General features: G+C 36.2%; 2 protein-coding genes across 3 annotated transcripts in view; one reads left to right on the top strand and one right to left on the bottom strand.

Moving 5' to 3' along the window:
* Positions 1–238: 238 nt before the first annotated feature.
* Positions 239–4,236, bottom strand: LOC106955981 (claudin-4-like). 2 transcript variants are annotated; one of them, XM_015046493.1, is made up of 3 exons: positions 3,265–4,236; positions 2,321–2,464; positions 239–1,268 (listed from the first exon to the last, which is right to left on the bottom strand). In XM_015046493.1, the coding sequence occupies exons 2-3, from the start codon at positions 2,450–2,452 to the stop codon at positions 765–767; spliced, it is 636 nt and encodes a 211-aa protein (XP_014901979.1). In that variant the 5' UTR covers positions 2,453–2,464; positions 3,265–4,236; the 3' UTR covers positions 239–764. The 2 variants fall into 2 exon arrangements, with proteins under 2 accessions (XP_014901979.1, XP_014901978.1); XM_015046492.1 differs by lacking the exon at positions 3,265–4,236 and having other exon boundaries at positions 2,321–2,472.
* A 3,106-nt stretch (positions 4,237–7,342) lies between these two features.
* LOC106955979 (serine/threonine-protein phosphatase alpha-2 isoform-like) overlaps positions 7,343–13,374 on the top strand; it is a 21,379-nt gene continuing 15,347 nt past the window's right edge. The window contains exons 1-2 of the mRNA XM_015046487.1: positions 7,343–7,511; positions 7,767–7,878. Of these exons, the coding sequence (XP_014901973.1) occupies positions 7,824–7,878 (55 nt within the window). The 5' untranslated portion in view covers positions 7,343–7,511; positions 7,767–7,823. The remainder of the gene's footprint in view (positions 7,512–7,766; positions 7,879–13,374) is intronic.

The following is a 13,374-nucleotide window of genomic DNA, read 5'->3' as shown; positions in this document are numbered from 1 at the left end:
CAAATACTGCTGTGTGTTTGTGCCTACATGAAGAAAACCCTCTAAATATGATTTTATGACAGACCAACCCAGACTTGTGCATCATTTTATATTTGAAGCAACATGTTACAAAATGGAGCTAACAGCAAGTCAGAAAAACAATAATGCTGCATTTTTTTGTTAGTGATTATAACTTAGCTTTTTAGCTTCAAATTATATACTTTTAAAAAATGCAAACTTCTCTGAAACTGAATCTGTCTTTGGTGTTTTTCAATACATTTTATTCATTTTTCCAAACATATCTGTATCTGACAAAGCTTTAATAATTTCTTGTGATCAATGTACAAAATGAGAAACAAAACTAGTTTTATGAATAGAAAGTAATGCAGAAGCTTGAGAAACACAACAATGAAAATGTTTCCTGTGGAAAATCTGGTTGGCAGCAAAGAAATCATGAATATAAAATGGACTAAATCAGGAAACAACATGATCATTTGGGTTATTGTCTTGTAATTTGCCTGTAACAATCCATGTAATATGTCATTTAGCTGCTTAGAGAGACTTCTTCATATGTCTTTTACATTATTATGTCACAAATTTCTAGAAAATTCATGGAAATTCAACTATTTTGCCAAGATAGAAAAAAAAACAGCTCAGAAACTGTTGGAAATAAAACTTTACAGAGCTCATGCCATCCAGCACCAACTGTTAAAATTATGGAGATAATAATCAGATTCAGATATTCTTAGCATAAAGTATTTACAGTTTCTGGTATCACACGGCCTCTACACGTAGTTCTTGTTTGGCGCTGAAGCGCTGTTGCTGTAGTAGGTGGCGGTTCCTCCGGAGCTGCTGGATCTGGATCTGCTGAAGCAGCAGAGCAGACCTCCAGCCAGGAGCATCAGCACGCCGGCTGCCCAGCCGATATAGATGCACGCTCCCAGCTCTCTCTTCTGGGAGTCGTGCACCAATTGGTTGTGGAAGTCTCTCACAGTGTTGTGTGCCGACCAGCTGACCGGGATGATCACCAGCAGGCCGGCCAGCAGCAGGCCCACTGCGGCCGCCAGGCTGATTTTGGGCTTGGCCTCTTCGTTCTGAACACATGTGGTGAAGTCGGCACCACAGAAGAGGATGAGGAGGCTGAGCCCACTGAGCATGCAGCTGATGATGGTCATGGCGCGGGCGGTCTGCAGGTCAGAGCCTAACTGCAACAGGGAGTCGTACACTTTGCACTGCTGCTGCCCAGTGCTCTGCTTCACACACTCCATCCACAGACCTTCTTGGCTCTCCTACACCCAAAGATGCAGAAGCAGACATTCACATGCACTGTATAAAACACATTTTCTTTTCATTTCCTGTAACCCAGTAAACACTGTCAAACTTGTAAGCAATCTAGGAAAGGCCAAATGATGTCAGGACTTTGAGGGTTTCTGATGAATTCACAAGATCTGGATTAAGTAGAAGCAAGTTTGTTGCTTTGTTTGGAGGAAAAATGTAGAAAACTTGTAAGTCACAGAACATCAACCAAACTTGATTTATATTCTGTGGATGTTTTGCACCACGAGGGACTGGTGCACTTCACATGGTCATGAGGAAATAACGATGTGGAAATGCTGAAGCAGGAACCCAAGACAGGAAGTTAAAGCTTGGGCTCCAATGGATCTTCCACTTGGACAGTGACCCAAAGTATGCAGCCTTAATAGTTACTAATGGACCACTGTATGTGCTGTACAAATGCCCAGGAGCTCTGCTTGGGTTGCTAAGTAACGGGCGGAATTCCACTGGGGTTGTTAGGTAATGGGCAGAATTCCACTGGGGTTGCTAGGTAACGGGCAGAAATCCACTGGGGTTGCTAAGTAACGGGCGGAATTCCACTGGGGTTGCTAGGTAACGGGTGGTGCCTGCTGATCTGGAAGGTTTTTGGAAGAACACATTTTCTAGACATGAACTTATTGCCCAAAAACAGCTGGATGGCTTTTTGAAACTCTTTTGGCTGTTTTCAGAAGTTGTTGAGACCAAAATGTTAGTACAAAAATGTGAATTTTGTATCATAGGTCCTATTTAAGAATGTTCAGTATGTTTGAGCCAAGAAGTGAAGATTAAAGGGCAATTAAAAAACTATTTTCTTCAGTCATTGTGGCATTTAGCCACTATAAACAGGTAATCCTAACTGACATTAAATAGTGAAACCTACAATAATAATATTTAAATTACTTCCTGCTTGCACCATAAAATATTATTGCATAATTGTCGAGTAATAAAACATAAAACCTACAAAAACAACTTTTCTGATCACTTAAGTCATAAGATATATTTTGTTCTCTGAATCATAAATGCTTACCTGCGCCGTCACAATGTTGTTTCCTATGAAGGCTGACACTTTCCAGAGAGGAAGGGCGCAACAGACGATGACCCCAATGAGCCCGATGACCCCGAAGGCCACACATGCCATCTGAACAGCTGACGATCCCATTGTGGAAAAAAACTACATGCATAAAGGTAAAATAAATGTTAAATGTCAGTGGGGGTTTTGTTTCCTTTTTTTTTTTTTTTTTTTTTTTTTTTACAAATTTTGAATTTGTTAGGCATTAAGATAAGATTTTCTAAAGCTACCTGAATTAAAAACAATGTTCAGAATAAATCTTTTATTGTTTCGCTCATTGTTACAGTTAATCTGTGTGTTTGTCAAAGCTTCAGCTGGATACACTCCCTCAGACAAAACACTTATTATGTGGTGCATGTCGCCACAGAATCTGTGGTTTAAGCAACGTTTTCAAATCAAAGTCGTGCCCAGACAGGCCTGAGATCTCCACCCATTAAAGGCTCGGCCACTGCCTCACAACGTCCAGCAAGGGAGATGCAATTAAAAATAATTGTGACCATTTTGTGAGTATTTGATCACATCAGGGTACCTGAAATCAGACTTTTTAATACCAATGTGTGCAGAAGAATCAGTCAAATTTGATTTAAATGTTAAAATATCTTGGATTATTCTTTTTTATTATCAGACATTAACTATTATTTTTGATTAAATTGAGATTCTTTAAATCAGAAATAGTAAAGAAGCAACAACCCATATGAAGGGTGGCACAAAAAATTTAATTAATTTAATTTATTTAATTTAGTTTTGAACATTTAAGGCAAATATACTCCAAACTGGATGATTAAATTCCAGAGTAAAAGAGAAAAAAATAACTTATCAAAGATTCTTTTAAATACCTTTAAAACATTTATTTCTTTATTGTTTTCTTAATGTTCTTTCTCATATTGCATGAAAAGACTTACCTATTTGTCTTCTTTGAACACCTGTAGAGGTCTGGAGGCTTTTGTTGAAGATGTTTTCCGATGCGCGGCCGTCTGGAAGCTGCAGTGTGAGGAAACAAACGTTACTTATAGAGGAATGTCAGGTGTAGGCGGAGCTACACTCCAGCCTGAGAAACACTGAGGAAATATGGAGCTGAAACCAGTTCTGACCTGTTCATGGTCCCCTCTCTTTTCCCCTCTTTTTGGAAACGGAGTTCACAAATTTCCTGAAAAAAAAAAAGAAAAAACCAACAAGAAATAAAATCTCATGCATGTTTTTATTCTGTTGCAGCAGTGATGCTGCGTAGTTCCTCCATTTGTATCCATCACAAGTTGAAAAAAAAAACACTAAATGAATCATCTGGAAGATTGGCAGTTTTCTCCATCAGTTCACCCAGTCGGCACAAACAAATCCCACGCAGGTTTCCATAGCTATCCCAGCTCCCTCCACACCTGTCTGTGTGGAAATCGATGACGAAGAGGAGGAGACGAAGACGAGAAGCAGAGACCGTGAGGTCTTGACTCATCCAGCTGGTTTCATGGATCACGAGAAAGATGAATGAAGAAACAGGGAGGAATGTCGGCTTTAAAAATAGACGTGTTGGTAGTTTTGGTTTGCATAACATCAAAATCAAACATTAAAAATAATCTGATAAAGAGAAAATGTAGAAAAATTGAAAGATTTTTATAGTATGAGACAAATGTTGGTGTGTTTTAGCCTCAGTTCATTAATGTTCTGATTTTTAACAGTAATAATTCTGATTCTCACTTTGAATTAATCTGATTATTTCTGACATCAGACATTATTTAACCTATTGAGAAAATAAAGACATTTAACCAATCTGGCCAAACGTTTGTGCCATCTTCCATCCAGCATTAGAGATGATTGAGAAAGTCTTTGTCAACAACAGGATTGAATTTTCATCCTTTGTTCTTCAAATTAAAGACTTTTCCCAACATAAATTGTCTGTTTAATCATCTCGACCTGAGTTTTATAGGAAACTTTCTTTTTTAACCATTCTTGGCTGGATTTGAATGGAGTTTATTGTCCTACATAAACACACGAGCTAGCTTAAACCCTGAAAGACCAAGTGTTGTAATATTACAACATCTTTATTTCAAACCACAAAGAGTACAAATATTGACCTTTCTTTTTTTTTAACCCAAACTTGGAGATTAAACCTCATTGATCGATGGTGGAACGCTACTGGAAATTAGCCAAACAGAACTGGGTCGGAACCAGTTGCATTTACTGGACTAACTTTCTTATTTTCACCAGCAATAATTCACAGACATTGATTCTTACTTTGAATTAACCTGATTACTTCTGATATCAGATAATATTCAAAAATAAGGGAAAAAACACATAAACCATCATGACCAGGTGATGAATCAACCATATGAGATAACTGAGTTGAATGTTGGTCTTTTATTCTTCAAATTGTTGAGTCGTCTCAACTCAACTTAAGTTTGGACTTTTGTAGGGAACTTCATTTTTTTTGATCAATTAAAATCTGGATTTGATTTTTCTTTGTTATTGTTCTGCTACATAAACACAAGCTCACTTAAAAGCCTGTACAACATTTCTATTTCAGAGAAAAAAGGAACAAATGTTGAGATTATTTTTCCTGATTTTTGTTTTTTTTAACCCAGACTTTGAGATTGAACCTTATTGTTGGATTGGAAGTCAGGTTGTAAAAAGTTACTTGTAGGAGTAGTTTTACCACGCTGTACATTTTACCTTTGCTTGAGTAATATGTTCCTAACACATAGCTACTTTTACTCTAGTACATTTTCTGGATACTTTACTTATGGAGATTAACTTCAATAAATGAAGAAAAATGTTTTAAAAATTAATGAGATACAAACACAGTTATAGATGACATTAAAGTCCGACTTGTTTTTCTGAAGTCTGATTTTTTGTGTGTTGTTCATTCTACTGAAATATGTGACGACATTCAGATTTCTGGTTTTTATGACTCCAAAGCGACTCAGATGCACAGAAGAAGAATGTTGACATCACAAATCAACGCTGCTTTTACAGCCATAACGATGGATGCTGATGCCCAAAAATAAGATAAAGAAGCTAAAAAAACAAAAAAGTGGAAAGAATAGCAACAATGTTTAGCAACAGAGTCTGAGTTTGGGATTGTGATGTGATGCGCTTCACCGATGGACTCCATTAATAATTTCATGATTACGATTTTTTTCAGTCATTTTTACGTCCGTCCAGCTTCCTCTGGTGCAGAATGATGATGCACATTAATGGTGTAAAAGTCAGATTAATAAAGTCGGATTATTCAGACTGCAGACGACTTGAAAACAATCTAATACGTATCTGAATTAGTTTCACATATGGAAGTGGAACAAATCAAATTTTGTTGGAGGTGAAAAGATCAGAATCTGGTCACATATTGGGCAAAAGAACCTGCTGTGTGATTAAACGGACTTTAACAGCTGGATTAAATGGAAGATGACGGATGGATGGATTGTGCTGTTCTCAGCAGAAAGCTGAACATTTGTTTAATTTTTTCTGTGTAGAACTTTCTTCACCGCAGGGATGAAACACAGTTTGTTTCATTCATGAGAGACGGAGTCCTGCACTTACCAGCTCAGATGTCACTGAGGCGGTTTCCAGATGCTAAGCGGCTCCTCGTTGAGGAGCACCATCAGGTCAAAAATTTATGGATCTGGGTTTGCAGAATCCTGCAGTAAGTTGATAAATATTCATATATTAACCTTTATTTCTGACAAAGTGATCGATCTTATTAAGAGGGTTAAAAAGCTCATTAACGTAAAGTTGCTCAGTAAAGCAAGGAAAAAAATGGACAAACTTGCAGATATCCATCCTGGAAGCCGAAGGAAGACTGAACGCATTCCTGAAAAGATTTTTTCACTGCAGCTTTCCTGCAGTTACACCTCAAGTGAACGGCATAAGATGTCATAAGAGTCAATCCAAGCTATAATACAACCACAAGCTAGAGAGTCTGAGTTGCACAGGCCTGCTAATCTGGTTCAGACGTGCTGGAACATAAGTTGCAGGACAGTTACTCTTGAGGAGTTGAAGACGTCTGATCTGCTGAGATTAGGCAAAACGAATGTCCTAATATTCCTCTCTCTGGATGCGTCAACCTTGTGAAATGTTAGAGAAGACTAAGCAGCAAAGAGCTGCTATATAAAATAGAAGAAATGCCAAAATTGTAAGGCTTTAAATATCTTTGTGAGAGGTTATACTGATAGTTGAAGTGTTCATGACTATGTTTTGTTTTAATTTATATTTTAAATGCATAAATCATGTTTTAAATACTATTTTACTTTACACAGGTGTTATTCTTATTTTTTAAGAGAAAATCTAATTTCTTCAGAGGATAACTAACGCATGAAACTCAGATTTATTCCATTTTTATTATTTAAGCATTGTCTAATGCAAATTGCTTTTGGTTTCTTTCTAAATTGAATTGAGCACTTTGAGATTGAAGATTTCAAAGTGAATTACCTATCAATAAATGATAATCTTGCTAGCTGGCTAATTGAAGTACACTATATGGATTAATTACACAGATGACAATTTGCTCAAGTCCTACTTATACCTTGTGAAAATGTTACATTTAACAAAAGAAAATTACACCAGACCAATTTCTGTCCATTTTTATTAGCATGCATTAATGAATATGTTTTTTTTTCCTGACAAATACGGTGAAAAAATTCAGTCAGTCAAGCTTTTATTCATGTTTTAAACAACTTTAAAAACATACACATTATAGACTTTCAGAGAGTTTAAAATAAAATAAAATTGTTGGGTAAATAAAGTCGCGAATGGTTAAAAGCCATCAGCTGTGGTTTTAATAAATTATGACAGTCTGCAACTATCAATTTTACCACTAGGTGGCGACGTTTAAAGCTTTTCATAAGCTCACCCTTGCAGCCGTTAAAAACTGCTGTGGGCGGAGTTTATTTTTAAGACAGACATAGCAAATAGCCAATCAGATGCAAAGGAAATGGGTTGAGTGACCAATCAGAGCTTGAGAAGGCTGGGAAGAGTTGGGTTTGATTCAGCCTCGTATGTCACCGTAGACGCTCGGCTGAAACGGCCCTATTTTAAAGTTCCTGGGGGCGAAGAGTGGAGCGACCTGGACAAAGCAGGAGAAAACGGGGCCAAGATTTAACCTTGTTAATAAATAACTCATCGTTTTCCGTACCGGGAGGGCAGTTGCCGCTCTAGAGAAAAGGTTCGGGATCATTTTGTTATCTTAATGTGTTATTACAGCGCTTAGCAGTCGCGGTACTGTTGTGCGGATGCTACTAAAAAAAGTGTAGCTTATGCTACTTGGATAGCAGCTTTAGCTCGGATTAGCTCATTGATTGTGCTCCTGTTGCTCGGTTTTGTCGGTGTCGTTTGCTTCTGAATGCGACCGACTACATCTGTAAAGCAAATTAATAACACTTGGTCCATCTTCTCTTGTTCTTTGTTTTGAATTTTAAAGAGGTGCGACGCATAAAACCGAGGTCTCACTTCCCGATAACGTCAGAAAATTCAGAAAATGGCGGAGCCGGACAAATTAAACATCGACTCTATAATTCAACGTCTTTTGGAAGGTAAGGGGAATCCAAACCAATGTGAAGCTTTATTTTCTTTCGATGACGCTGTGGTCAAATGTTTTTAGACCTTTACCCGGGAGATCGGTGCTGTGTGCGGTGAAGTAGCCTACATTAGACCGGCGCTGCTCTTATTGGCAGGGGTTGGATTTTGCCAGATCAAAGGTTGAAACTGAATCAACTCTGCGTTTCATAGATTTATTTCTGTTTGTACAGAGAGTTCCCTTTTTATCACAGCCTGTTCTCACTCTGTTTTCATTGGAGATGTATTTCGGTTGTCAAATTAAAAGAAATGCGTGACGTTACAGTGACGTATTGTAGATACATTACGTTTTTGTCTTTTATGAATCTATTCTGCTAAACTAGTTTCATCTACAGACTATATAAGGTCTTTTAGAAAGCGAAATCTTAACTTGACGCGTAAATAATTTATGGATTTATTTTTACGTAAATACTATAAACAAAATTAATAAAAATCATTGTATTAACTCCTAACATCACTTTTTCCTCACATCTTTAACTTGCTGCTTCTGGTGAAAATAGCTTTACACATTCACAAAGAGAACTATTTAAATTTTTATTTTTATTGCTTACAAGTACTGGAAGCCCTAAGTTTAAACAGGAATAAAGAACATTGCTAAAAATGCATAAATGGGAAGTTGAGTGAAAGAAAAAAGTTCAGTTCCAGGTTCACAAGTAACAGATTTGTGCTTCTAAAGATGCTCGTCACAATTAACCAGTTGCATGATAAATCAAAATGATATTCTTTGAAGAGATGTCATAACCCATTTTATTTATGGTTTTGGTTGTTTGTTGTTTTTATTTCTGTTTTATGTATTGCTTTTGTATGTTTTGGATATTTAAAATATCTTCCAGTTCGAGTGTTAAGTGCTCTTTACAAAACTAAAGTTTATTGGGGTTTTTTGGTAGGGTGAAATTGACTACTTGAAAAAAGTCTGGAAATAACAATAATTTCATTTATTTCAAAATTTACTGGGGAAATTTATCATCCAGCAAAATTTGTGATCATGACAGGCCTAGATATCACTTATATTTGTGTTGTTTTTCTTATATTTAGCCTAAACAAGCGTATCAGAAGTCCACGCTGTTGGCTTAAGTTTTCTGAATAGAAAGAGGAATCATTATTTGACCTGTCAGATTGTGATCTCTAGCTGATTGGTGTGTCTGTGATGTTTTACTGCTGGATTTGGTGTTTATATTTGTAGAAACAAAACTTGTGCTGATCTAGCGCCTGGAAGAGTTCAACCTTAAACTTCCACTGATTCAGGAAGTGGTAAAAATATTCTGCACAAACGTGTCACGGCTTCAGAAAGCATGATCACTAATTTCCATATATTGAGTAAACCTGCCCCACACGTCAGTTTTATGCTTTTAGGAATAAACAGTTTGTTTGTTTTTCCCCCACGCTGTTAATCTTTGGACTCAGGCTTTACATTTAGAGTTGGAGTCAAACCAGTACAGTAAAACACCTCCATAGTGCTTGTAGACCCTAAATCGGCTGCTAATTACTGCGATATTCAGACTTTTCCCAAAGCTTAATACTTCACCAGACGTATCGGCTTAAGTTATTTATCGTTTCATATGCAAGATGCGAAACAAAAAGCTGCAGTTTGTGCATGCGTGAGCAGATACAGAACAAGGAAACAGCCTAACATCTCACTGTTATCAGTGAGAAAACAGCAGAATCACCGTCGACTCACAGCGACTGCAGGTGTGTTTTCTGGTGTTTGTTTACACCACATAACTGGGAGCCAGCAGAGCATAAACATGATGTACATCAGCTCTTAAGGAGAGTTTGAAAGGAAACAGCTGACTAACTCTTTCAGCACTTTGTCCTTTTCAGAATCAACTCCAAATGTTTTTGTTTAGTATGAAGTTTTGGGTGGAGAGATTTAAGTTTTCTAAAAGTAACTTGGTAACCCATTGTTATGCTGCATTGTTCAGAGAAACTAGTTCAGGAAAATTGTTCTTTCAAAGTAATTCAGATTTTTTTTTTATTTCTGTGTACACACAATAAAAAGTTTGCTGGATGATAAATTATCCTATAAATTATCCTATAAATCTATTAATCACGTGATAAATTAAAACGAGCTCAAATATTTCTATCATTTTTCCCTTTTTTCTCTTTCTACAAAAACTAGATGATACAAGTTTTAAGTCTGGCGATTTGGTCTCAATTAGCCTGTAAGGGGTAACTTTAACTTTGTTGATTTGTTGTTTTATTTTTGGATATTGAAAGTAGCTTTCACTTCTAGTATTAAATCTTCATCAGAATTTAAAGTTTTTGGATCTTTGCGAATGAGTTCTGGCATTATTATGCCACTTGTTATCATTTATCGCAATAACTTCTGGGACATTTTTTTTCCGGTAAAATTTGTTATGGTAAATTTGAGACCATTTTTAAGTAATATATTGATTATAGCATTATGCTGCAGGTTCACCGTCTCAAAGATAAATGAAGTTTTATTTTGTAAAGAGCATCCAGCACTGGAACACGGTTTGAACATAGAAAAGATAAATAAGGCAGAAATAAAAACCACACATCCAGAACCAAAAATAAAATGGATTATAAACTAATTTGTCCTTAAAAAATATATTAATCATCAGAATTGCAATTATTGAGCTCATTTTAATTGATCATGCAGTTAATTGGTTAATTTCCTATTGCAGCAGGCTCATATAAAGACAATAAATCTCAACTTCAGTCTTATTGAAAAAATGAAAACTACATTTCATAATGAGGAGGGTTAGCAGTTGCTCAGGTTGATCTAATAGCTGGTTGGTCTTGTTGGCAGAATCATCCAGACTCTGTCGGGTCGTAACTTCTCAGTGGAGATGTTACTGTTGTTGTTTATGGGTCTAAAATAGGGGTGCACCAATTTATGGCACCAATTCCCTTGGTTTTGGGTTCTGTGCTCTTCTGTTCTCCCTTAGAGAGGTTTGACTGAGACCAGGCACGTCTGAGCGTCTGCAGTTAGCAATAGTTGCCCCACTGTTGCAAACTCTGTAGCTTTCTTGCTACATTTAGCCACATTTCAGATTTAAAAAATTGGTATTGGCCAAATTTAGAATCAGCAGGTCAGACTCTTTAAAGGTCGGGGATCGGCCAGAAAACTGCAATCAATGCATCCCTAGGAAATCTCTATAAATGGGGCTGCCACTGTTTGTTTCTCCTTCCACTCAATTTCTATTAATACGTTTTGTTGCGTCCAGCACCTTTAGCAGTGACGTTTTCTGGCCTACCTTTTCTCTGGAACGTTGTCACTAGTTTACTTCCTTACAGCTTTATTGACTAAACTGGAGGAGGAAAAGATGCATTTCTGTTATAAAACTAAATATGTGCTCTTTAATTAACTAAAAAACTTAATTTTGAGTTTTTGTGAACTGAAAAATTAAAAAATTGCTAATTATTCTTTAAAATTCTTTACAAAAGTTACAACAGTTTTCTTCTCCATTTGTGTGTGTGTGTGTGTGTGTGTGTGTGTGTGTGTGTGTGTGTGTGTGTGTGTGTGTGTGTGTGTGTGTGTGTGTGTGTGTGTGTGTGTGTGTCTCTTTAATTGGGTCAGAACCTGAGCTCATTGGCTGGTTCTGTTTGTGGCGTTCTTCTATAACAAACAGCAGAAGGTCTGATTCCTCTCCAATGAGTACGACATTTCCAAAAGCTGAAGTCTCAAAGTATTTACTTTAAGTTGAACAAAGATCGGGACGCTACCTATGATATTATTTTATTTTATTTTTTAACAAACGACACCTGGCAGAAACGACATGAAGGAAAAACATGAATTTAATCCATTTATTGCTGATTTCTGTTTCCTTTTGTTCGACGTTTGAAGCTGCAGCCTCCTGGTTTTAATATGCAAACTTTATGCAAAAGCCAAAATAAATTTCCCTACATCCTATTTAATAATATTTACTGGTGTAGATAATTTGAATGTCTGAGTCCAGTTTGAGTAGAAAAAACTAGAAAGCCAATGTTTCATTTTGCACTCAGACACAAGACTCATTTTTAATGCATTTTTAGTTAAGTCCAGTAATATTTCACACTGTGAATTCGTTTGATTTTGTTTATAAATGTTTAATAATAAGAGCTCAGTTTTATTTAGGGTTTTTTTTATCATGCTGTAAGTAGCAATTTATGGATTTCTACAAAAATGTTTCCGTTGTAGAATGCAGAAAATGACCTTTTATTTTTATTTTTTTTTAAATCTAAATAAAATCATTTTTTCAAGAAATAATCAAAAATTCAAAGATTTGTGATAAATAACTCGCATCAGCCATAGAAGTAATTTAAGTTTGGTAAAGAAAAGATTCTCACTTGGTGCCTTTTTTATTTTGATGCATTTATTTTTTAGCTTTTTCAGAAAAAGCTGTTGGTATAAAAATAGTTTTGTTTTGCTCTTCCACAGGAAAGTGGTTGTTTTGGTGAGTTTAGTCCCTTTTATTTATGTAACAGGAATATTTTATCTGGACCTAACCTGGTTTCACTTTGTGCTGCTTTTTTAGCATTCCTGAGCTTTAGGCAGTGAGGAACGTTAAACCTGGAAACATCAACAGAGAGAAATACTTGAGTTTAAAAACAATTTAAAAATAATTAAGAGTTGGTGAAACCTTGTTTTTAGAGAACATTAGAGATTTGATTTTTCACATTAATATCATCTTAAAAACTAATTTTGTAAATGTTTTTGTACTCGTCAACACGTTATTTTATCAGTTACTTATTGTTAAACCATGAGCCGGTTAGGCCTGCTGCAATAAATCAATTAATTGCATGATAAGTTAAAACAAGCCCAATAATTTACACTTTTATGATTTGTTGTTTTTCTCTGTCTACCAGAAACTGGATGATAAAAGTCTTCAGTTTGGTAAAATCTAATCCTTTTTCTAAAGGACAGTTTTGTTGACAGAGACTTCATGATTCATTTTATTTGTTGTTTATTTTGTTTTATTTATTTATGTTGGATATTTAAAATGTCTTCCAGTTCCAGAGTTAAATGTTTTAGTATTTTAAGTTCATTCATCTTTGAGAGTGTGTTCTTGCATTATTATGCCATTATTACCAATGTATTAGTTGGAAATGGTCTCAGAACAACATTATTGTTTATCTTAACTTCTGGAACAATTAAAACCCAGTAGCCTTTGTTATCCTGACAGGTCTGATTATAGCTCCAGATTTCCACACTAATGTCATGTAAAAGCTCATATTTTGATGTTTTTGTGCTCGTTCTACGGGTTTATTTGTTGTTCTGGGTCGGATGGTGACGCTCTGCGTTCTCCCAGACCCTGTAATGAAACGCGGTTCTGTTTGTTTACCTTCTAATGAAGTCTCTGTCCGGTCTGAGCTGCTGATCGTTCGGTTCTGAAATCGCCTGCTGGGAGTTTGACTTTGACTGCAGGACATGCTGGAGTGTTTGTCCATGGATTGTTGTACTTGGACCGTGATAAGGTTGTCTGCCAAGCACAGGAGAAAACAAACAG

This window comes from Poecilia latipinna, unplaced genomic scaffold (genome assembly GCF_001443285.1).
Source record: "Poecilia latipinna isolate Pla-1442-1.1 unplaced genomic scaffold, P_latipinna-1.0 Scaffold780, whole genome shotgun sequence".
Lineage (NCBI taxonomy): Eukaryota > Metazoa > Chordata > Actinopteri > Cyprinodontiformes > Poeciliidae > Poecilia > Poecilia latipinna.
This window is presented reverse-complemented; position numbering and strand designations above follow the sequence as displayed.

Excerpts from the sequence above, each read along its gene's own strand:
- LOC106955981 (XM_015046493.1), bottom strand. The coding sequence starts at position 2,452 with ATGGGATCGTCAGCTGTTCAGATGGCATGTGTGGCCTTCGGGGTCATC. Across the intron at positions 1,269-2,320 it reads ACAACATTGTGACGGCGCAG|GAGAGCCAAGAAGGTCTGTG; the intron begins GTAAGCATTTAT and ends CTTTGGGTGTAG.